At 41.2% G+C, this 23,933-nt stretch overlaps 1 protein-coding gene across 1 annotated transcript; it reads right to left on the minus strand.

Annotated features, from left to right (window-relative positions):
* Positions 1–1,733: 1,733 nt before the first annotated feature.
* Positions 1,734–22,902, minus strand: LOC123022644 (sodium/hydrogen exchanger 9B2-like). The gene is made up of 11 exons (XM_044428499.1): positions 22,819–22,902; positions 18,136–18,358; positions 15,529–15,699; positions 14,260–14,402; positions 13,195–13,322; positions 8,599–8,774; positions 6,874–6,980; positions 6,474–6,623; positions 5,523–5,631; positions 3,134–3,270; positions 1,734–2,964 (listed from the first exon to the last, which is right to left on the minus strand). Exons 1-11 carry the CDS (start codon positions 22,900–22,902, stop codon positions 2,725–2,727), a joined length of 1,668 nt encoding a protein of 555 aa, XP_044284434.1. The 3' UTR covers positions 1,734–2,724.
* Between the last annotated feature and the right edge of the window lie 1,031 nt (positions 22,903–23,933).

The following is a 23,933-nucleotide window of genomic DNA, read 5'->3' on the forward strand; positions in this document are numbered from 1 at the left end:
CAGACTCTCAGCCCAACCTACCTCACAGGATTGCTGTTGTGCGGATAAGATGGAGGAGGAGAATGATGTAAGCTGCCTTGAGCCCTTTGTAAGAAAAAGGCAGGATATAAATCGGGGGTAAAAAGGAACTGGCTGTAAAAAGCTTTCCCGTTCGAGGCAGAAAAGAAGCCCTACCTAACACCAGCAGCCTGCAGGGGAGGCCGACTACCGGCAGAGGACGGGGCTCGTTGGGTGAGCAATGCCCGCTCTATACCCCGGGCTGGCGGCCCTTCCGCGTGCGGCTGTCGCTCGGTCACGGAAAGCCCTTCCCATCGGGCAGTTTCGCCTCAGCCATGGATCACCAGCGCGCCTCAGAGGCGCCCATCCTGCTCCGGCTCCTTTCTGTAGCCCGAGGCCGCGCTGGTGGGAATAACGGTCCCTCCTTTCAACCGGCCTGTGATGAGCGGGAACGGCAGGCCGCAGGGGGCGACGAGCACGACGGCTAAACGGCAACACGGGCGTCGACGCTGTGAGGGCTTCCGTGTCGTCTCCGCTTCGTGGCGGAACAAGGAGCAGGTAGCGCGGCCTAGTTTTCGTTTTCCCCCCGCACTCCAAGATCAATGTCAATTGTATCGACTTCAGACATCTAGAGGCAGTGTTAGCGGCCGAGCCCGCAGACTTCCATGTAAAGCCCGAAAGTATGGGCGGCCACTGCCTGCGCAGGGCCTCGAGGATCCCTGCTGCCGCTTCCCCTCGTGCTGCCCCCTCCTTGAATCTTCCTGCCCGAGGGTTTTTTCCCTTGAAGCCAAATGCCTTTCTCTAGTTCATGCATCCCTTCAATAAGCGATGTCCTTGGGAGACGAGACATACACAGACTTTGTATGTATACTAGCATATACCAACTGTGCACTCTTTTTTTCCTTTTGTCTCGCTGAGACCCTGCGCTTTTCAGTCCCTAGCACCACTGCTGGAAATATTTTAGACCCCGGTTTAAGAGGAATAGGCCTAACATAATAGATCCCAGGTTCAAACATCTCTATGGCAATGACCTGGTTCACCTGACACAACTCAGCATTGGCATGTCTTGCATGGGACATATGCAGCCATCTGGACAGTGCAAGCCTGCCTAAACCATATAGTTTTTAAATAATTACTAAAATATTTTCACACATTGTGGGTGCAGTATGTTTTCCTTTATAAAATAGTCTGCTAACCATGAATAGGATCTCAAAGGTGCCACTCAGACATTTTAAAGGGGCTGTCACTGCCTGTAGGAACAGAGATTGTAAAACCTGAGTGTCATTCTGGAGATTGTGATCTCCCAAGGGAAAAGGGGGTCTAAGTGGTACTCCCCTCATCGTGGTGGCGGCGAGGGAAATACCTCAGTTGGTCCTGCAGTGGAGTCTCCAGGGATACCCATGGAGGGAAGGGGTAGACAATCCACAGTGAGGCCAATCATCCTTTGGGAGCACTGCTGGTTGCTCGGTTATTGCCCAGGTGGGTTAATGTGACATGCAAACATATCCAGTATAGACAAGCACTGCTACAATTTCATAGACATTGAATTGCCACACAAGCCTCTCGTGGCCATTTTGTCTTGGAAGTGGAAATGCTGAAATTGATATGGTTCAGGCTTTGTCAGAGTAGCAAAATTTGTTTTTATTTACATTTTGTCATATCGAATAATACATATACAAATAATATATAAGAAATATAATAAAACGTATGTGAATCTAAAGTATTTTCCTTATGAACAGTGTATGGTCTGCAAAATACAATGTAGTATTTAAAAAAACTCCATTTATTTTGGAATTTAATCATATGATTATCATATTTACTGTCATTCAATTCTTTGAGGCGCTGTAGCTTGGTTCTAAAATGAGTGCAAAGGATCTTTGGTTCAATTCTTGGCAATTCCAGGTAGAGCTAGGGAAGAATCCTGCCTAAAACCATACTGAATTTTTTCCAATTCATGTCAGCAATTCTGGTCTGAGTCAGTATAAGACAGATTTCCCTGTTCCTTTGCTGTCATGTAACTTTTAAATTTCTTAACTGTTGCTATGTTCTCAATTTTAAATGTAATATTAACATCCTTCTATATTTTGGCCAGATACATGCTATTGCCATGAGTTGGATCATATCAGTATACCCACATTTCACAGTGACTAAGAAAAATGGTACCTATGGTTCATCAGGCAGTAGGTGTGTGTGTGTGTGTGTGTGTGTGTGTGTGTGTGTAAAAATTTTTTTTTAACATTAAAGAAGGGAACAGAAACATCAGTCTCCTAAAATGCTACCATATTGTGCCAAAGATATGTACATTCTTCATCAGAGTATGCTGCATTTATACAGTGAAAACCAGTGATCAGAGCTGGGCTATCAACTGTTTAGAAATCCATGATCTCATCCCTGGTTACATGTTCCCAGTCCTGATCCTGCATATCCTTTTGCTCTAAGATTCCTCAAATACCTGTTGCTGGATGACATTTGTATCTCCAAACTCAGGTCACTCACTATATTCCAATAGTTATATCCAAATTCCCATTTTGCTTGTGACCAGTTTTTCAGAATTCTCATGCCACTGCTGAAGGTAATCTTGGATACTGATTAATTCAATCATATTTGTCCACAGTTATTTGTATTCCACAGATCTTCAGATTTTTGCTGGTCACTTCTAAGTGCTATGGTTTGTAAACAGGCTAAAATACCACCTGTGTAAGTCAAGGTGCAGTCCCTGCCTCTTTTCTACACTGGTCCATGTATTTCCATTTCTCCATTTTCTCTGTGTTCATGATCTTGCTCAGTGTTTGTCTCAGTAGCTTTGTGAAGAAGTTGGGGTCCCGCCAGGCCAATTATCAGAGCTCCAATCGGAGCTGTAATCAGGATTGCCAGGAAAGCAATGGTCAAGACATCCATGCCATATTTTTCTAACTTTTTATTGCCTACATTTCGTGCTGTATCTAAAGCAACAGAACCAATTGCAGCCTGGCAGGAGACAGAAACAACAGTGATCATTGTTAAGCAGGCAAATGCCTTTTACTTCCTAGTTTAGTGTCTTCCTATCCTGGTGTTCTTATCTATAATAGTATACTGTGTTGAACAGTTAATTTCTTATTTGCAGAATATATATGTCTGCTATAAAGGCATACTTTACCTGGACAGTTGCTTTGGGAATCCATGCCATTGAAATAAATATTTTTTCCTTAAGCTCAAAGCCAGCAAAACACACCATCAGAAAGGTGGCTGCAATTCGGGCAGTCAGTCCAACAGCCAGTATGGCCACACAAAGCCCTACAGAAAAAAAAGCTTGCTTATTTATTTTATTTCTATACTGCCCATAAATGTCTGGGTATTGTTTGCTTTGTGTTGTTTGTTGTATATGGTTGTTTTGTTTTTTGTAAGCTGTCCAGAGATTTTAGTATTGGACAGCATATAAAAACTTTAAAATAAATGAATAAACAAACCCAAAATGTATTTCTGGGTGGTTCACAGAGTAAAAAAAAATAACACAAACACAATAAAATACCAAATAACAAAATCAGTTACATTAAAATTGAATATAAAAACAACAGCAGGCCTACAACAACCACATTCAAGTTAGTCCAAAGGTATAGCAGCAAAACAAGAAATACAACATAAACAGAGTTAAAATGTGTTTTAAAAGAATTAAAACTATTTAACTATTAAAAGGTTAGGTAAATAAAAAGGTCTTTGCCTGGTGCCAAAAGGAATAGAGAGTAGGCGCCAGGGCACCTCTTTAGGAAGCTAATTCCACAATTGGGGTGCCACAACTGAAAAGGCCCTTCCCCTAGGTGCCGCTCTCTTTATTTCCTTAAAAGGAGGCTCTCTGAGAAGGACCTCTGATGATGATCTCAGGGTCCAGGTAGGCACATGTGGGAGGAGGCATTTAGATATCCTGGCCCCAAGCCATTTAGGGATTTAAATATTAATATTGGCACTTTGAATTGGGCCTGGACTTCAACTGGTAACCAGTGAAGTTGGGGGAGAACTGGTATATTATGTTCTTATCTTCCAGTCCCTGTCAGCAGCCTCGCTGTCTTACTTTAAACCAAATGAAGCTTCCAGACTGTTTTCAAAGGCAACCCCACACTGAGTGCATTACAATAATCCAAGTGAGAGGTTACCAGAGCATGGATCACTTACTAAGTTCTGCCTGTCTAGATAGGGTTTAAGTTGGTAAATCAGCCTATGGTGCTCCATGCCACTGAGTTGACACTGAGACTTTCGTGACAGTTCAGGACCCCCCGAACTGCGAACCCTGTCCTTTAAGGGGACTGCAACCCCATCCAGAACAGGTTGAATTGCATCCCACTGGACAGATGACCCCTCCTCCACATCATCTCCATCTTATCTGAATTAAATCCCAGTTTATTGGCCCTTATCCAATTCAATACTGAATCCGCACATCAATTCATAATGGCAATTGCCTCACCATGAAAAGGAGAGGTAGGCCTGAGTGTCATCAGCATATTGGCGAGATTTCAGCCCATACCTCTGGATAACTTCCCCCAGCTGATTAATGTAGATGTTGAATAGCATGGGGGATAAAATATAGCTCTGTGGTATCCCATGACATAACTGCCATGGTGTGGAGCAATAATCCCCAGTGACACCTTCAGAAATTGGCCAGTCAAGTAGGAGCAGAACCACTGCAAAGCAGTGCCTCCAACTCCTCTAGCCTATCCAGAAGGATAACATGATCAAACATATCAAACGCTGCTGAGAGGTCCAGAATAACCAAAAGGGTTGCACTCCCCATCTTTCTCCTGGCAAAGGTCATCCCACAAGACAACCAAGGCAGATTCTGTTTGGAAAACAGGTCTGAAGCCCAAATGAAATGGAGCAAGACGGTCTATTTCCTCCAAGAGTGCTTGGAGTTGTTCAGCCATCACCTGCTCAAATACCTTGCCCAGTAAGGGAATATTGGCCACTGGTTTATAGTGTTAGCATTCTCTGGGTCCAGACTGGATTATTTCAGGAGAGGTTTAATCACAGCTACTTCGAAAGAGACTGAAACCACTCCCTCTCTCAAAGAGGCTTTTTCAGCCTCCTGGATGCAGGTATTCTGTCCATCCTTCCTGGTAAGTTATGGACAAAGATCAAGCATATTATACCTCTCAGGAAAAAAGCCCAATACATTTTTAGCTTATTATTAATAACAAAAAAGCCACAAGTTACACATTCTGCATAATAGAGAATTTACTTGCTGAAGATATAATGACCAGAAATTTGGATGGCTTTAAAGACTGGATTGGATCAATTCATATAACAGAAGCTTATACATCAGCTGCTATTCCTGATGACTATATGCTCCCTATAGCCAGTGTCAGAGGCAGTACACCTATGCACACCAGTTGCTGGGAAATATGGGTGGGAGGATGGTGTTGCACCCATGTTCTGCTTCTGGTTTCCCTGTTTAGCTGGTTGGCCAAAGTGCAAACAGAATGCTGAACTAGAGGAACTCTTGGTCTGACTCAGCATAGCTCTTCTTATGTTCTTATATGTCCTCCTACAAGACTTACCAACTGTTTCAGGTTTGAGAGACCCAATGGATATTTCAGCTCCAATTAAGCCAAAGAGAAAGGGTTGAAAAATATCCCAGGCAACCGCAATATTTTTTTCTACCTCCTTCTGCAGGAAAAAGGAGTAAAAATGTGTAGTATTACAGGAACTTTTGTCCACTAGTACTACAGGAATGTGGCACATGTAAAACTAGTATCTTCCATAACAGAAAACATGAATTTTAAAAAATGATTTGATCCAGTCAAGGCACTGACTCTTGCTCTGAACTAAGGAAGCTTATTTGTAAGGATGGCATCATGGCCAGATGAGCTTACTTCAATAACTTAGAAATTAGAAATTATTACATCATAATAAAAATGCTGCCAGACCTACAGCTTTTTGTCTATTTTTGCTACTTCTAGTTTCTAGTCACTAAACAACAGTTCCTGATCTAGTTAGCTATTCGCAACAAATAGCAGTATCCAATATGGATGTGGATTTCCATCTGCATGAAAAGATACATCATCCAAGCAGTTCAGTGGTCTCTTAAGTATCACAGTGTAGGTACAGAAGTTCATCTGTCTTGTAATTCAAAACAACTGTTTGTAAGCCTAAGCTAAGAATAAGCAGCTACTGTAAAGCAATATTGTTGGCATAGTTCCCTCTGTCTCCAACCATGCTGTGTCATTGCCTATGTAGCAAAAGCTGCACCAGACACACATGAGCGATGTATCAGGAGACATGATGGAATAGAAAGTATAAAAAATGTCCAAGGAAAACAACATAACCCCTCCAAAAGCCTGACTGAAGCATACTTAGTTTGTGAGGAATTGAGAAGTACTGTGGGAGGGAAATGGAGTGGCTAGACCTCTCCACAGAAGTAATCCATACTGTAACATTTTGTCCTTCACCCAGATTGGCAAATCTGCTTATTTGTGATCAAAGTGATTCCGTGACACTTGAACACTCACTTTCTCAATAGACCATGCCATTCCAGCCAGAAATGCCAAGACAATTGTACAGAGCCCTCCAGTTCCAGGGAAGCCAAGATATGTACTGCCAAAAATTGCAAATATAGACAAAGCCATCAAATAAAATGTTCTCTTCCACACAAGTGATGCCTAGGATCAAGAGAGAAAAATGGAAGGTATCAGAGTTACACATAGCTGTCATACTGTAGATGAGAAGAAAGTTTGAAAAGAATAAAATGTGAATTTGCATTCACAGGTGCTAGGAATCTAAAGTATTTACTAAGCTAAAAAAGAAGAGGACACTTTATTACTTTGAGCAAGATCATTTAAAGCATCCTTTGCTTCTCATGCTTGTAAGAGATGTAAGAGTGATAGTTTTCAATAATATTTTCTTCTTTACCTGATCCTTGCTTGGGAAGTAGCGAATAAAAATTCCTAAAAGGCCACCAGTTGCTATACCAACTGCAACTTCCAGGATACCATGGAGGATATTGTTAAGGGTGGAACCTGTTTAGGAAAAGTAGCAGAACAGGCAGGATTCAAAAGGATTTTTGGGTGATCTCTTTGATAGCACTTCATAAACATAGGTTTGACTGCCAGAAAAAAGATTGATTGAAAATCTTTCTTAACATTAAGCAAAAGGCAAGGCAATGAAATATGGTTGAATCAAAAAGCTTCCTAACTTAAGTCCTTATGGCAACTTTCCCCAAGCTAGTGCCCTCCAAATAGAAAAACAAGATCAGCTTCCCACCAATTAATTCAGCTATAAACCTCACTGGACTCGATTCATGCATAATCCTAACCTCTACTTTCTTCTCCTGCCCAGGGTATGTCTGATATAACAAAATATGGTTTCTTTTTTCATTCCCTAAGTTGACTGTTTTCCTCTTTCACCAGCTTGAGGTCAATGACAATCTATGATAAAAACTCATGGTATGGTTGTTTGTGAATAACAAGTTAAGGTTTGTTGGCTGCATTCACATATCAGAACAACCCAGAATTCAACAAACCTAACCACAGGTTCAAGTAATCCATGAGTTCTTGCCTTATCCTGAGTTAACTCACAATTTGGCTGCTAGTTGATCAAGCAAATTGTTGGTCAATTCCTAGATTGTCTGGTTCCAGCCCCCTTTGTGTCCTCCTTTCCTGTATCCCCAGTGCCATTAATGATTATGGCAACACTGTACTGACTTGTTATGTGTGTAGCCTGATGCAGCAATTCATGAACAACCCACAGTTTTGGGTTTGCACATAGCAGTAACCCATGAATTAAATAACTCAAGAGTTCCTAACTTTCATGGCATGGGTCATGTGACATGCTGCACTCACTATGGATTATCTAATTCACACTAAGCTCTACTACATACTAGTCTCCATTTTAAATATACAACCTCCTGTGGGACTGCACCATATTATGCAAATCTGGCCATCAGGGTAAACAACCCTCACATAAGCCTAGAATAAATTGAGAGCTGTGTGAGGTTATGGAGTATCCATATTTAATCCTCAAACAGCTCCTAGTAGCTAAATTTATTTTATATTGTTAACTTGTTTTATATTTTATTGTACTATATTTTAATTGATATCTTTGTGAGCCGCCCCGAGGCTTCGGCAAATGGGGCGGCATAGAAATTTTCTAAATAATAAATAAATAAATTTACATAACATGGTGCAACCACCCAGAGAGCTTCTGCTGTTGGGTGGTATACAAATTAACTAAAATATATAAACCTCATTGAGGCTAAATCCTTAAAATGGCACTTGGCATATACTGCAGCACAGTATGGATTAAATAATGCAGTGAGCCCATAGGTCCTCTTTGTGGATTGTTCATAGTTAACAATCCATAGTTAACCTCACACATGATGTCAACACTGAGCTCACACATGTCAACACATGCATCAACCTTTTATAGCATGTATAAATGAAATAATTATGTGCAAACCAGGTCAATGTATTATAAGCAAAGACTGAATTTATACATCAGATTGCAAGTGAGGAAAGATCTCTTTTTAAAATTGAAAATACCCATATCATATTTGACATACATGTGGTAAGCTAGCACATCAACAAGAAAGAATGCAGTTTTTGTAGCTTATCAGTTCTATGAAGCAGCCACAGTTACCTGTAGAAAAGGCCATTCCTAAGCAGGTATTGAAACCTGTGATGGCCAAGATGTCATCAAAACTTCCGGCAGCCATTAGCAAGGTCGGGATACCCTTGTCAACGCCATATCCTCCTGCTTGTAAAATCAGCATTGAAGGAACCACAACAGCAGGAGACACAGCACCTAGAACAAACCTGAACATGCAATACCAAGCCTTATGTATGTCCATCTGTAGTCATAGAATGCTCTCTAACTCATGAAAAGAGGAGTGAGGAATTATGTTGTCCTAGTGCTGAGAGATCCGGGCATGTGGACAGGAAAGGGTTAATAGAGCCAGATGGGCTGCTTCAAGTCAGCCTGCCCATACCTTTGCTCTCTGAATACTCTGAATCACTAAACCTTGAGACTTTTGAATGAAGCACAGGAATCCCTTCACTACTCCCAGTTAATGGAGTGTGTGCATGTGTGTATTTGTCTATCCATGAAAATAGGTAGACTGCAGTTTTGGAGTAAGGCACAAGCCCTATTCAGGTTCCCAGGTCTAAATGTGATATGTGAAGTGCTTACTATCTCTGCTGGCTCTTCCCAAATTGAACTGGAAAGTATACATTGTAATCATGTTATCCTATGGAGCCAGCCCATACATTCCTGTTTAGACATCTACATGCCTAAATAGGACTACAGAGAAAAGGGGAAAGGACTCCTCTGGGAAACCTATTTTTTCAGGAATAGCTGCCCCTTAAGCAAAGGGTATGTATTTACTGTTGGAGTGTTTAGGCTATGTGCCTCCACCCATGCCCAACCTGTATATTTGTAAATAAACTCAAATATTACAAGACACCAGTAAATTTCCAGCAACAACCTTCCACAGAAAATCAAACTGAGATAAGCTTTTCCCTGCTGGGGAAGCAGAGGAAGTCTAACACTTGAATTTCAATTCAATTCTCAGACGTGCCATTTACCAAACAAGCTGTTACACAACATTCCAAGCATTCTCCATATTGACCAAAGGATAAAAAAAAAATATTCCAGCTACATCAATAGGAGTTAATTGCTTTCCTCTGTTTAATCATTATTACTGCTTATCACAAAATAGGTGAATAGGAAGGCCCCATGTGCCTTCCTTCAGAATATGTTTAGGATTTACTTATAAGTAAGAATTCTATCCGCTATATCTAAGATAAGTCTTGCATCTGTTTTTTTGAAAGCATAATGAAATGAAAGCAAAGAAGTCATATCAGTTGTGTTGTGGCTGACATACTTCCATTAACAGTTTTATGCAAGGTATTAAGGAAATATTATCCAGAGGTAAAAGATGCATATGGTTAGTAGTATTCTTTTCCTTGATAAAAATGACTGTATTTTAAGTTGATTAATAATATGTTTTAATTGATTAATCAGTTAAGTTTCTATAAATGTGTAAATAAATGATTTAAAAATCTTTCTTTTTCCTCCAGGGTTTAAGGCAGGAATTGTTTCAGCCCTACTTAGAGATGTCAGAGACTGAACCAGGGACCTTCTAGATACAGAATATGGTTCTACTGAGCTGCTGAGTGGAATCTGCTTGTGCAAGGTGCCACCACCCAATTTTTGTCAATTCTGCTTTATGTTGCAGCCCCCTGCATTATATCCTCCACCCTTCTGGGAAGTCCCTTATCCTCAGAAGGCTTTCTGGGAGATATGGCACAATGGTGTTCCGGAGCCAAGGCCTGCAGGATCAAAATGCTGGGACTCTATAGCAGGGATGATAATGTCACTTACTCTCTCACTCTCACCTTCCCTTAGCCACCATGCCCAAAGTAGGTGGATGTGGAAATGGACGGTGCATGCAGCAATATAGTGATCTATTCCTGTTGTAGGGTATTTTGGGATGGCTTAATCCTGAACAGGCAATTCAGACACATTCATTTTTCCAGAAGGCTTGTTTCTGAGGGAGATGAACATTACTAGAATTACTAGGTATGAAATCTCAACAGCTGCCTGAAGGCTTGGACTTTCCTTGGGAGCATGGCTACAGGGACTGTCATGATAAGCACTTCCACTTCCAGTTCTGACACTCTGCTACTGCATACAGGGTTGCAATGATGAGAAGTAGGCAGGAATGACTTGTTGCTGGAATGGTGTTCTGCTTAAAGAACTCTACAATCAAGGCTCTCTCGCTTTTGATTTTGATGAATCTTCTCCAGGCCAAACCAATGTCCTTGCAATATGAATGCAAGTTACAACTGCATAATTTCTTATTTAAACTAAATCGCAGTAAAAGGCAAATAATGGAGGGGCTGGGGACTTTAGACATTCCACCCACTCCATTCATTCATTCATTCATTCATTCATTCATTCAACAGATTTATATCCCACCTTTTTCTTACAAAGAACTCAAAGTGGTAAACATGATACTCCTCCTCCTGTTCACAAGTTTATCCCTACAATAACAACTCTGTGAGGTAGGTTGGGCTGAGAGTTTTTGGCTGCCACAAAGTCACCTGGTTGGCTGCATGGTTGAGCAGTGACTAGAGCCCAGATCACCTGAGTCCCAGTTCCATGCACTTGACCACTACACTACACTGGCTCTCAGAATTAAAATATTATTTTCATTAAACTTCAAATTAGGGAGTTCTTCAAGAGAGGCCCCCTTTTCAGATTTTCTTTTAATCTCCTTAACAGCTGAATTAGTGTTCTTGACCTACCCTACAACGGTAGGTCAACTTCTAAGTTAGGCAAGAAAATCAAATTAATTCCAGTTTCCAGGTCAACTTGCTATATCCAAAGTTGGCCCTCCTTAGAGTAGACTCCTTAAAATTAAAGGAACTTAAGCTAAACTAAGAATGCATACAAGTAGAGGATGCCTCTCTCTTACACAGGGGAAAATGCCTCCTTTAAGTCATACTTTCCAATTTCTGTTTCCCTTCCTAAAAGTACAGGTATTAAAAATTATGTATTTTTAAATCCATTGACAGAGTAAGTGGGGTTACCTTTTCAGTCAATCTAGTTGTGGGTTGGGGTTTTTTGATTATGAATTGACTGAACTATCATTACTCACGAATACTGTTATTCTGTATACACAGCTAAATGGTTTTAACAAGTGAGGGTTCAGGGTTTTGCTGCTTGTGTTCTAAGGCTGGGATGCAAGTATCATTAAGGAGCAGAACTTCTATGTACTATTCTACAGTGCAGAAATATAATGTTTGTGTGGCATGTACTTTGAGTCAATGCTTTCATTAAAGTGGAAGCAGCTTCTGCTGAAGAAATACTGGAAAAAGTACCATATTTTTCGCTCTACAAGACGCACTTTTTCCCCCCTCAAAAGTAAGGGGAAATGTCTGTGCGTCTTATAGAGCGAATGTGTGTGTGCCCGACGCCCAGGACGTTGCCGGCCCGCCTGCACCACATGGCACCACCTGGCTGGCATGAACTCGGCGCGCGCTGCTCTGTCCCTCCCCCGGCGCAGGTGAGAGCTGTGCCACTCAGGGGGAGAGGTGCGGAGGATGAGGAGCCGCGGGCTTTAACCCACCAGCCACACGGAGAGATGGACTGCTCTTCTCACTGCCCGGGAAGACCTGCCGCTACCGCGCTGCCCGGAAGACCACCGTCGGCATGCTGCCGGCCCCACGTGGCACCACCTGGCCGGCACGCGCTCAGCGCGCCCTGCTCCACCCACCCCCTCTGGCGCAGGTGAGAGCTGTTAATCACAGGTCGGTGTGTGTTTTCAAATGGCAACCCGTCTTTTAATGAAGCCCATGGGGAAGTGATGGGGAATGTGCCTATGATTATCAGGAAGCTTTCCATGGATCAGTTATCTGTTAGTTGATCAGACACGTTTTTTTTAGGATCAGTGGATATTTGAACAGCATTACCTTCATGTATGAAGTTTATTCTTCAAAGGCTACTTAGTCCGCTGTGTGTTTGATTTACCGTACAATATCTCATTTTTTGTGTGGTGTAGTGGTGAAGAGCTGGGACTGGGACTCAGGCGATCTGGGTTCTAGTCCCCGCTCAGCCGTGGAGCCAACTGGGTGACTTTGGGCCAGTCACAGACTCTCAGCCCAACCCACCTCACAGGGTTGTTGTTGTGGGGATAAGATGGAGGAGGAGATGTAAGCTGCCTTGAGCCCTTTGCAGGAAAAAGGCAGGATATAAATCAAAAATAAAAAAATAAAATAAAAAATTACTTACTAGTAGGGCAGCGTGGACATTACTGGCTTTTTTAGATTTGTTATTGAATTGTCTACAGCAGCTCTTGTATTACTGGTGTAGATTGTGGATTCCTTCAATAATTCCACTACTGACTAAGAAAGTGATGTCAGTGATTGTGAGCAACAGAGCTTCATAAATTCTGACTCTAGTGATGATGAATTCTATGGGTTCAATGAAAACTAGAAGAGTACTCGAACTTTAAAGTCTCTCTTTTGTTAATGACAGTGATGATGGTTCTTAATGCCACTCTTGACTGCTGTTCACTTTACAAGGTTGAAATTACTGTATTCTGTTATAGTTTATTAAATAGTTTAGTAAACCATTTGATTCAGAATATTTTTTTCTTGTTTTCCTTCTCTAAAAACTAGGTGCATCTTATGGTCAGGTGCGTCTTATAGAGCGAAAAATACAGTAGCTTACCCTAACATAAATCCCCATTCCCAAGGCAGGTGCATGAGAAAATGAGACACAACAGCTGCTGTACATGCTTCAGTAAGACAGGGCCCCAAGCTTAATCTTAAGCAGACAGCCTTTAATTTCTTCAGAGCCTGGGAGTAAACATATTGACAAACCAAGCAGAATAATTTTCAGTGTCATGCATAAGAAAAGACTGAAATTTTCTGTGCTATACATAATTTTCTTAATGTAATACAGAAGGCAGGTGTCTGAATCTAAGGCATAAAGGATTTCCCTGCAATCAGCAAAAGTTCTTTTTATTTGGGAAAGCTGTGATAAGAAACTGTAATCAAAATATTAGCAAGCAAACATGGGGGTTAGTAATGGCAGTGGAACTGAGGATGTCTCCTTTAAATTGGTCTGAACTTTCAAATGGCATAATAGATACTAAGGTGCTACATTGTCAACTCATGAGTAAGAATGTCTCCTGCCAGTGAAATGTATGCCTCAATTCTGTGGAACAACTCTTCTGCCTTGCAGAATGCACAACTCAAAATCTGCAATGGCTTGATTCTTTGCAGGACATATAAAGGTTAAATTCCATTAAATACCCTCTTACTTTGTTGCAGGCGGAGGGAATGAGCTGACCTAGAGGGCTGGAGATTCCCCATCCCTAATTAGTCCAAATGGTTACTGGGTACACCATACAGAAGATTCATCCTGCTTACTTTTGAGTAGGCATCACATAGTTATAATCACCTTGGCCTTGCTTTGCCCCCTGCCTTTGGCCATGCCCACAGGTGACATTTGTACCCTCCACCGAAGGCCTTTCTAATTTTGCAATTTGGCCTTCAGTTGAAAAAGTTACCCCACTCATAGACAAAAACATGGTTCTAAATAGAATATGCTCTTTTTATCACATGGTGGTAATTTTTTGTTTGGAGAAACATTCAATCATGTCATCCCCTTCTCCACTACGTTCTGAAGTGGAGACCAGGCAGCTTTACCACATAATTGCCAACTAGGCCCCAGTGCAGTGTTCCCCAGCACACCATTTACATTTAAAGCAAAGACCCTTTGATACTTCACCTTTGCATCAAGACCAAGGCCAGCACGGATTAAGATAATAGCAAGTGCAATACTTCTCAGGGCAGCTCCCCATTTCTCATTGATCTGGACTATGTTGCTGATCACTGGGACATTTCGGATGAGAAATCCAACAAGCAGCATCCCTAATGGAAACAGAGAGAATCATTGGATCAATGTTATATCAGAGGTGGGTAAAGTATCTGGAAAACTCTCAACCAGTAAGATTCCATTACTGGTATGTCCTCTACCCACACAGAAACAAAATTGTAAGAAGGAGAAGATGATACTAATCATGCACCAGAATGCTAAATGTTCAAGCTGCTGAGCCTTAACATTTAATGAGAAGTCCCTTTTCCTCCTCAATCCAATTGATTTTCCTTCTTCAAATTCAGATTCCACCTTTAGAATACAGACTTCTCTAATCTGGTGCCCTCTAGATATGTTCGAGTACAATACCCATCACCACCCAGCCTCCTGATAGGATGATGGGAGTTGTAGTTAAACACATCTGGATGATGCTAAGTAGGGGAGTTTTCTCCTCAGAACTCAGGATACCAAATGGAATGTTACCCATTTTAGCATCACAAAAATCCAGTGAAGTAGTTTAGGCAAGAAGACAATGACCCTGATGCAAGTAATTTAAGGTACAATTTCAAGGAACTTAAATGTGATTGATTTTCTTTAGCTTGTCTTGGGTTTACCCAGGGCCATTATAAGTGGGACATAGGACAGCGCAGTGTCTCATTTGCAAAACCATAACCCAAGTTCAGGTTCAATGCTATGCATGTTTATCCAAAAAAGTCCTATAACCCCAGGCACTGGATTGCACCCTTAGTCTACATTGCATCCTTAGACTCTACAACCAGTACAGTACTTAAGATACTACAGAGATTAAAAAATTAAGGAGCCCATCTCACTTAACTAAAAGTGCCACTTTTATTTCCACCTTAGACAGTATTGCCATGTTTAATCACATTTTTAATTACCTCATACAGAAATTCCCCAGAAACCACTTCACCAAAACAAAGATCCAGCAACTCACAAACAAGCCAGGACTCAACTTGTAAAACCAGTAATCCAAATTTGCCTTCACTAATTAAAAATATTCCTCTTTAATCAATGACTATAGTTGATTAATCTAACCTTTGAATTTGCAGCTCTAATTCACAACAGCAAGTTATAATCTGATAGTGGATGAGCTTCCCTGTTGTGCCCACAAATCAAGTCTATGCAACTGTAAGCTATAATATGTGATGATAATATACTTACCAAGAAGGGGAGGGAGTGAAGGCAGGCCAGGAAATTTAATTAGGCCCATAATTTTACCACCGATGACAGCAAAGAAGAACAGGAACAAAATTCCAAAGAGGTTTTCTCCAGGCAAACTCTCATTGCCTGTAATAGACCAGACCACAGCCCAGACCAGCACTATTGCTACCCCTGGAAGAAGACAAAGGGGACACAGTAGACTTCAGCATTTCACAGAATCTCTCTCAGCATTTGTCAGTACATTCATAAAAACTTCACAGGGGAAGGTAATCTATAACTAGAGTATTAGAAGAAACCAAATGTGCTTGCAATGTCAGTATTTTTGACACCACTATAACTTTTCCCATAGATTATTTTATTTAAGGCTTTTGTCAAATGCTTCTGTCTTTTGGCATGCATTTTCATAATCCAGGAAGCTCTTTATAAATCAACCTTTGCCCTCATGTGTAAAGACAGTAAATCACCCCACAATAATTGCAGTTTACCATGTGGCCACCAGATAAACACACACCCCTTTCAATTATGGCATATCAGGATGCTCTGGAATGCAATGTATCTCATGGTGCCAGTGAAGTGATGCAGTTTCTATGAGATAACCTTTGGTGACCATGGTGTAAGAAAAGCAGGTCCATATCCTGGGAATTACGCCACCATTAGTGCTGTGGGTTTAAAATATTTATTTATAATGATCTTGGGCAGTGGCTGATCCATCATCAGGTCTTCAATTATGGTTTCAAGTAAGAAGGCAGCATTTGAGACCAATCATTGGCCTTGCTGCAGTGCTACTAACTCATACACGGCAAGAGTCCAGTACCTCTTTAAGACCACAGGCTGAATGCCATTTGGAGAAGTTCAAATGTGTGTGCATATTCCACAAAAGAGGCTGGTGCTAACTCACCCCACTGCCCTGCAGCACCAGCACAGTTTAGCTTAAAGCTTTTACTGCCAATAGTTAAGCCTTTAAACCTTAAGCAAATGCATTTAAACCTTTCAAATGGGGGTGGGGGGATGCAAAATCTGGAAATTACCAAATTGTGAATGGTTGAGAAAAGGGCTGGGGCCTTCTGGAGAATTCAAGAAGGCCATACTGGAATCCTTGGAGGGTCAGATTTGCTCCCTGGATATGAGGTTTTATAAGCTTATAATACAGAGTTGGGAGAGGTTAACAAATGCTATGCATGTTCAGACAGAAAACACTCCTACAAAACAGCATTCTCCAGCCAGTATGGTCGGCTGCAGAATGCCTGAAGCATTTTTTCTATCTAAAGATGCATAGGACTATGCTCTGAATTCACAAGTTCCTGGATATGACCTAATTTCAACACATCTCCAACACTGTTAACTTGCTATAATCATGTCTGCCACTTACTTCTGGGTGAGAACACTCATGCTCAGAGTAATAACTTAAGAATGTTTGCCTGGCGCTCACACTGTTATCTTTCTGGCACTGGGTAAAAAGCTTTTTCTCCCAGTCATTTTAGATTTGATGGTCATTTTTATTTTTATACATTGTACATGGCTTTCCCTGTTCTGTTTATTATTTTTGTATTATACTTTTATTTCAGATGTATGTAATCCTCTTAGAGAACTTTTATCAATGGGTAGATTTTTAATTAGAATATAATATATACTTGCAAACACTCAAAGAACAATGTTAGGTATGTGGAAAAGGCAATGAATGGAAAAACATGCACAACAAAGTAAAGATATTAAAAGGCTCTTTTACTTGTGGGGGGAAAATCAGTAGTTTTTGTGAGTCTTTGATTCATGCTTCTAAATATGTTTCTTTTTTTAAAATTGCAACTATACTATTTTTTAATCTCTCAAGAACTAAGAATGACATTGCTGGTTCTTGGCCAGAATCCCATTCAGGCAAGCTTTAGAGGCAAAACATACTTTGCTTTAGCAAGTTTGGCTTGTTCCAAGAAGCAAAGCAGCCTATGTATCTTCATACTATCATGGGCCTTGAACTGGTGCATATGCCACATCTTTCTATTTACCAGGCCTATTTACATCATTATTATCCCATCACTCTGGAGTAATGACCCACTTATCTCTTGCAACAGTGGAATATAAAATTCTGCTGCGGTTGAGAGAGTAACCTGTGAGTAATTCAAGCTTGCTAATAGAGTTGATAAGAGAGTTAATAAGCAGGTGTGGAAGAAATACACTGGAATGACACAATTACAACTCCCATCATGCTCAGCCAGTCGTGTCTGCCTGCATATGGTAGAAGACGACATCCAACACATGTGGAGGTACCAGGTTGAGGAAGGCTGCCATACACTATACCTTTCTGTGTGTGCAGCCTGGTCTGGTCTGCAAAATCAGGAAGGTTATTTCTTTGTTTGTATGTATCTAAATAATTTTCTGGGCCTTATTCAAGGGAAAAAGCCTCTTAAGCATTGAGAAGGCCAAAGCAACAGGTCTGGTGGATCACGACTTGTGTAGGTCCATTTCCTCCCCGTTACTTAACCAGAACCTTTGGAAATTAAGAAAAGATTAACAGAAAATTCCATAGAATACATATTCAACGCAGCAAAGATAAGAGGGTGGCTTCCTTTCTTCACTTTTGAATAAGTATCCCTATTTGTTTTCTTTACATACCATATGTTACCGCTTTGGCAAGTATGCCTTGTGGGGGACAAGCACATATTTTCCGCAGTTTCGCCAATGTCTCTGACTCAGCCATTGATTCCTCAGGCTGTTGCCCACCACTGTTCAGCAGAGCAGTTTCTTCTGTTAGTACAATGCCGTCAGTCGCTTTGGAGTCCAAAATTCTGGCCTCATGAATTAAAAGGAAGCAAAAATAATAATCTGTAGGCTTCTGCTGAAGTACCAAATAATTGAAAGCTGGAGCGCTAATCATACTCACTAAAAGCATGTACTACTAAAGTCAATGGGGGTGCATTAGGAATGGAACCAAGCCAGGGCACAAGTGGAGGGGGAGCACAAATTTGCATGTGTTAATTTACTTATGCTCTAACGTTCATGTTTGACTTCAGGAGATCCTTTCTCCTAAAGACATCCCCATGTATCAAAAGGTGAGAGGAGAACATTTTATTTCAGTAAAAAACCCTCAAGCATAAAGTTTTGGAGGGGGCAGCAGGAACACAGGTGAAAAAAAACCAGGGGGATCAGATGCAACATAGATAATCAAGGGCCCTTTATTTGCTCACAGTAAGGAGGGTGATGGGCCAGATGGCTTCCCAGAGATTTGGAGCTGTTCCTAGCAGTAAGCTCCTTCTTGAGGGTCCTGAATATAAATTAACATATTAATAGATTTTATTAAGACTCTCAAAGCAATGAGAGATGCTATGAAGGTCTCTTGCACCCACACCTGAATTTCTGCAGGCGTCATACAGGTTCATCCTGCATGAAACTGTTTGTCAGGTAAGGCCCAGTTTCTGATGTCTATCATCTAGGAATCACCAGTGGGATCACAGTCCCCTCCTCCCCACAAAAACTTTGCATAAATGTATCTAAGTTTATTAACAGTATTTCATTCAATTGCATGAGTGCACTCTTTTGCCTTTTTAATATATGCAGTGTTGTGTGGTCTACAGCATTGTCAGGTATACTGTCAGAGAATAACATGGCAAAACTGCATATAGCCTGCACTGTAAATAGCAAAGAGGTGTAATCCCATACATGTTTAAACAGAAAGAAAGTCCTACAACTCTCAGCAACCTTGGAATTGTTGGGCTTTTTGCCTCAAAAGTTGTATAGGCATCTGCCCTAAGCCTATCAAGTGGGAAGTCTATTAAATGGGGAAAAAACAGTGTGGAAAAACTCTGATGGAAGAGCCAAAATGAATTCACTACTTATCTGAAAAAGTTCCAAATCTCTTCTGCTTGTTTTTGAACCACTCTGTCATTGAATATTTTGTTTTACTTTGTATTTATGCATCATATTTGTTATCATCCAAGGCAACATGAAATAACAAAGTAAAACAAACTTGGGACAGCGGATACAGTTAATGGAGGAAAGTGATAAGACAGCTGAGAAGGTCATTTTGGGAGGAGAGGAAAATTCAAAAGAATTCTCAGTAGTAATGGCTGGACATTCTACACATGCTCTGATGAACCACCCTGTTTTAATAATTCACTGGGTTATCTCTGCATTTATTCCAACTATTCTCTGTAAAAATAGGCATCCTTTGTTGTTTTTTATCTGAATGCATGTCTTTTAAATTATTTTTACAACTGAAGTAAACTTAAATAGGGGAAAAACTCAGCTAAAAAAAAACCTTTTAATCTGTTCTGATATTAAACCCTTGACTCTAGCACTATTAGATCACAGTATAAAACAGGGTATTTTGACCATTCTATTCTTAGGGCTTCCCTGAAGCAATGGAGAGTGACCACTAGACATTAAAGTATAGTGCAGCAACAAAGGCAGTCACAGAATGCTACCAACAGAGTTCTATAACTGAGTTTCCTCAAATTAAGTACTGGTATTGGTACAAGAGGTACCATGACTCAGTCTCCCCATTTCAGGCAGAACTTGCTGATCCAGAGGCTCTAAAGCAAAGGATTATGAAAAATGTTGCTCTTCTCTCCCCACTGCCTACTGCACATTCATTGCAAAATATTTTCTGTCATTTTTTTCTTCCTTCCAGCTCTCACTCTTAATGTGCAATCCATCTGCTGGCACTGCCAGTTTATTTCATTCTTCCCTCTTGCTGGAAACAGTGCATGGTCCACAGTACTGAGGCTCACCTGAAAATAGGTTGAAGCCAACAGATGTTTCCTGGTCCACAGTTTGAGAAACAGCACTCTGTATGAATTCAGCTACTAAATAAAGTCTCTCCTCCCAGAGACCCATATTCCAAAGCTGTTGCTGGACAGCAATGGCCCCTGGCCCCAAGCATACAATTTTTATAAAAACTACTTTTCACCTAACAGAAAAACAGTTTTCCAAAAAATGCAGTACTAACAAATTTGGCCAAGCACAGAACTCCAGGGGGAGGGAAAGTAGTCAAACTCCTGGAGCCACTTTCAAACTTTAACTTGTGTCAAAATAAACACTTTCTTAACTTTTCTACCTCAAAATTGGCACAGACTATCATCAAACCTACTTCTTCTACGCTGTCAAATTTCTAATAATCTGCTGGACTATTTACTAAACACCAGCTGCTCCCCCATTTCTCCTGATAATGCTGAAATGCAATTCATCTGCCTTGCCCATAACAGGACTGCAACTCTGGCTGTACAGTCACTTCATCAGATTACCCTTCAGTTTTGTCCAAAACCCTTATTCCTTACACAATTCTATTGACAAAACCTTGCAGTCTGTTGAGCCTACCTGAGGCCTTGTCTTAGTCGCAGAGTTCCTTTCCGATAGTGCCTGCAGAAGAGCCTGAGCTGAACTGACCTTTATACAAGTCTAGTCATGTGATAGGAGCTGTCCAAGGATTAATTCTCTGGGATGGGTGACAGACAAATCTAACAAAAAAAGCAGAACAAAGTCCCAAGGATCCTGGGAATGGCACTGTGAGCCGAAAGAGACCTCTCCTATGTTACAGCTGCAGTTATAAATGAGAGAAGATGATTTGGAGAAAAAAGGAGAAGGCACCCCTGAGGAGACCTGGAAGGAGACTGTTCTGTGATTTGCAAGCTGCCAGCAGATTGGGCCAGAGAAAATTAACTGTGCTACCAAGTCTAAGATCTGTTAAAGGGCTATACAGGAAGAAGTCACTTCAGGAACTATGTTGAACTGTAGTTGCTGGAAACACTATTTGGACCAGGGGCTACTGCTGTACATGGTACCTGCATTAAGTCACATGGCTTTGCATTTTGCATTTTACAAAAGCATGAATACTGTAAAGTGCGGTTTAGCCATCAGTGAGAAGAGGCTGGGACTGAGAATGAGTCCAATATATATCTGAAACATGGATGTCTTGCTGAATTCTTCTATGCTTGCTATGTCAGAGGTGGGGTATCTTTTTTTTTTTTTTTTTTAAACTCAGAAGGTCAAATGGGCTCCTAGCATGTCAGGTGGGCATACCAATCACAAATTCATACACTCCCTGCTCCTGAAATTGCTTCCCCCTCTACTACAATAAGTGGGGTTTTTGGGGGGGGGCAGAGGTAACTAATTAAAAAACTATTCCACTTTTTTTAAAAGCCTGATTGCAGCAAGAGAGGGCTGATTTCTGGGTGAGGAGCAGAGAGGTCACAGCACTGGGGAGAGAAGGATTAGCCTGGGGTGTTGCACCCTTCTCATCCTAAGGCTCAAACTTTATTTCAGAGATGCTCTTGAAGCCCAGTGGTGCCGGGTGGGACAAAAGCAAAAGAAGAGCCAGAAATGCTAAAATTACTGGAGCTTAAAGCTCTTACTGCCAATAACATGGATTTTATAGAGATATGTGATTGATTACATTTCTATATGGCCAATAGCCTAATCTATTTTAACCTTTTAGAATGGGAAGAAAACTACACAAAACCCAGGAAAGCTACATAAACAGTGGCGGGGCCCAGAGAAGGTGGATGTAGCCACCTGCTGGACCTGGGTAGAACTGGATTTGGCCCCAGCTTGAAGTTCTGTGTTAGCCCATCCCTCCTCAGAAGTAGCTACCTCCTCACCCCTTACACTGCATTTCTCCTGCTCCCATGCAATACACCAGGATTGTAGAGTTATTTAAAGCCCGAATGCAGCATGGGAGAGTTTTTGAAGTAGGTGTAACAAGTGGAGGTTAGCCTTTTCTTCCTCCATTGCACTCCCTCTCTGATGAAGGCTTCTAAAAAGCCTAAATGTAGCATAGCCAGTAGGGAGAACTTGCTAAGGAGGGAGAAAGAGAAATCTCCAATTAGCTGTTTACAGCTAACAAATTTCCCAATCTTAGGGAGAAGCAGGCATAGGAAGAAATTGGCAGGCTATTTGGAGACACATACACCCCACCCCCCTGCATACATGCAGCTCATATTTGGCCTGCAGGCTGGAGATCTCCATTCTTAACCTAAATCATCCATATAGTAAAATGTTCTTAATAGCATGGGGCAGGGAAGCAGAGGGAAGCTCTACTGCCTGTGTGATCTACTTGTACATTCACAAAGCTTCCGGGCATGTGATTCTTATAGCAATACCAGCAAGTTCCCCCCACCCCCAGATTAGGTTGCTGAAAAGCAACATTTGAAGGAAAATCTGGAGTGGAAAGACAGATGTCTGTTCCATAATTTAGTTACTATTTTCTCCTAGCTCCAGTTGGTGGATGTCGGAGGGTCCTGGTAAAAAAACAAAGCATATCCTGAAAACCTGAAGTCTACCCAGCCCTGTAATAACAAATACCTGACTTGCATGAGGCACTGGAATACCATCCTTGTTTGTGGACAGCACTGTGTCCTCACTTTTTGCCACCAGATCTTCTGCCATTTTGACCAGCCTAAGAATGAAGGAAGAAAGGAACACCTGAACTTTTACACCTGTTTTCCCTCTTTTATAACCAGCTTCAAACATTTTTCAGCAACACTGGGAACTTTTCAGCTTGCATCATTTTTAAAGGGAATGGAACTTTACTGTGTTTCAGTAGTGGGTAACTGCATTTTCCCCCGAGGTTGGATCTCAAGGTAAGGCAAATCCACCAACTATTTCATCCGAACCATGGAAGCACATGGTATTAATCAAAGTTCACTTCAGCTTGATCATGTCTGTATTTTGAAAACTTGTATGCACTTTTGTACTCAAGTCACTGTATAATAGAAAGGTAATACAATTCCAATTTGACAACTGTTCCATAAACCAGTGAATGTGCCACACAACTATAAAAAACAGTCATAAACCCAAATGGGGAAATACCTACACTGCAAATTTCCCATGGGAAAGCTATGAAGCTGATACACATATGTCTTGGTCATTATCACTAATGCAAGGATAGGTAACCTCTTCACACTTTTTGAACTACCAGAGCAGACTCAGCTAATATGGCTAGTGGAAAGGGAATTATGGGGGTTGAAGATAAAAAATCCCAGAAGACACCAGGTTGTCTACCTACACTCTAATGTGTCACAGACTTGCATAGTGTGCAGTGCACCATAAAGTTGGGCAGGTTACTGATGCTGCAAAGTGACTACTAGGAACATCTCGTCATAATGCTGTTCCTGTCTTCACAGCTGAAGCATGAGCCCAATAGGCCTGACAGCTGAATAAGGGAGAGTTTACACACGCATGGTCATCATCCCTCAATCCAATGATGTCTTGTGCATGTGTGTGAAGCAACCAGCACAAATCAAAGACCCCTGGACAGACTTCCATGTTTCTGATTTCATCCCGAAGACAACCGTTTTCAATAGTGGAAATTCAGATATTCAGCTGTGATTCCTCAAATAAGAAATGGGAACAGAGTTATATATAGACATGTGTAAATCAATCCTAAACATATATCTAGAGAGGAAGTTAGTATGTTC

Source organism: Varanus komodoensis, unplaced genomic scaffold (assembly GCF_004798865.1).
Source record: "Varanus komodoensis strain SLA01 unplaced genomic scaffold, ASM479886v1 scaffold2, whole genome shotgun sequence".
Classification (NCBI taxonomy): Eukaryota; Metazoa; Chordata; class Lepidosauria; order Squamata; family Varanidae; genus Varanus; species Varanus komodoensis.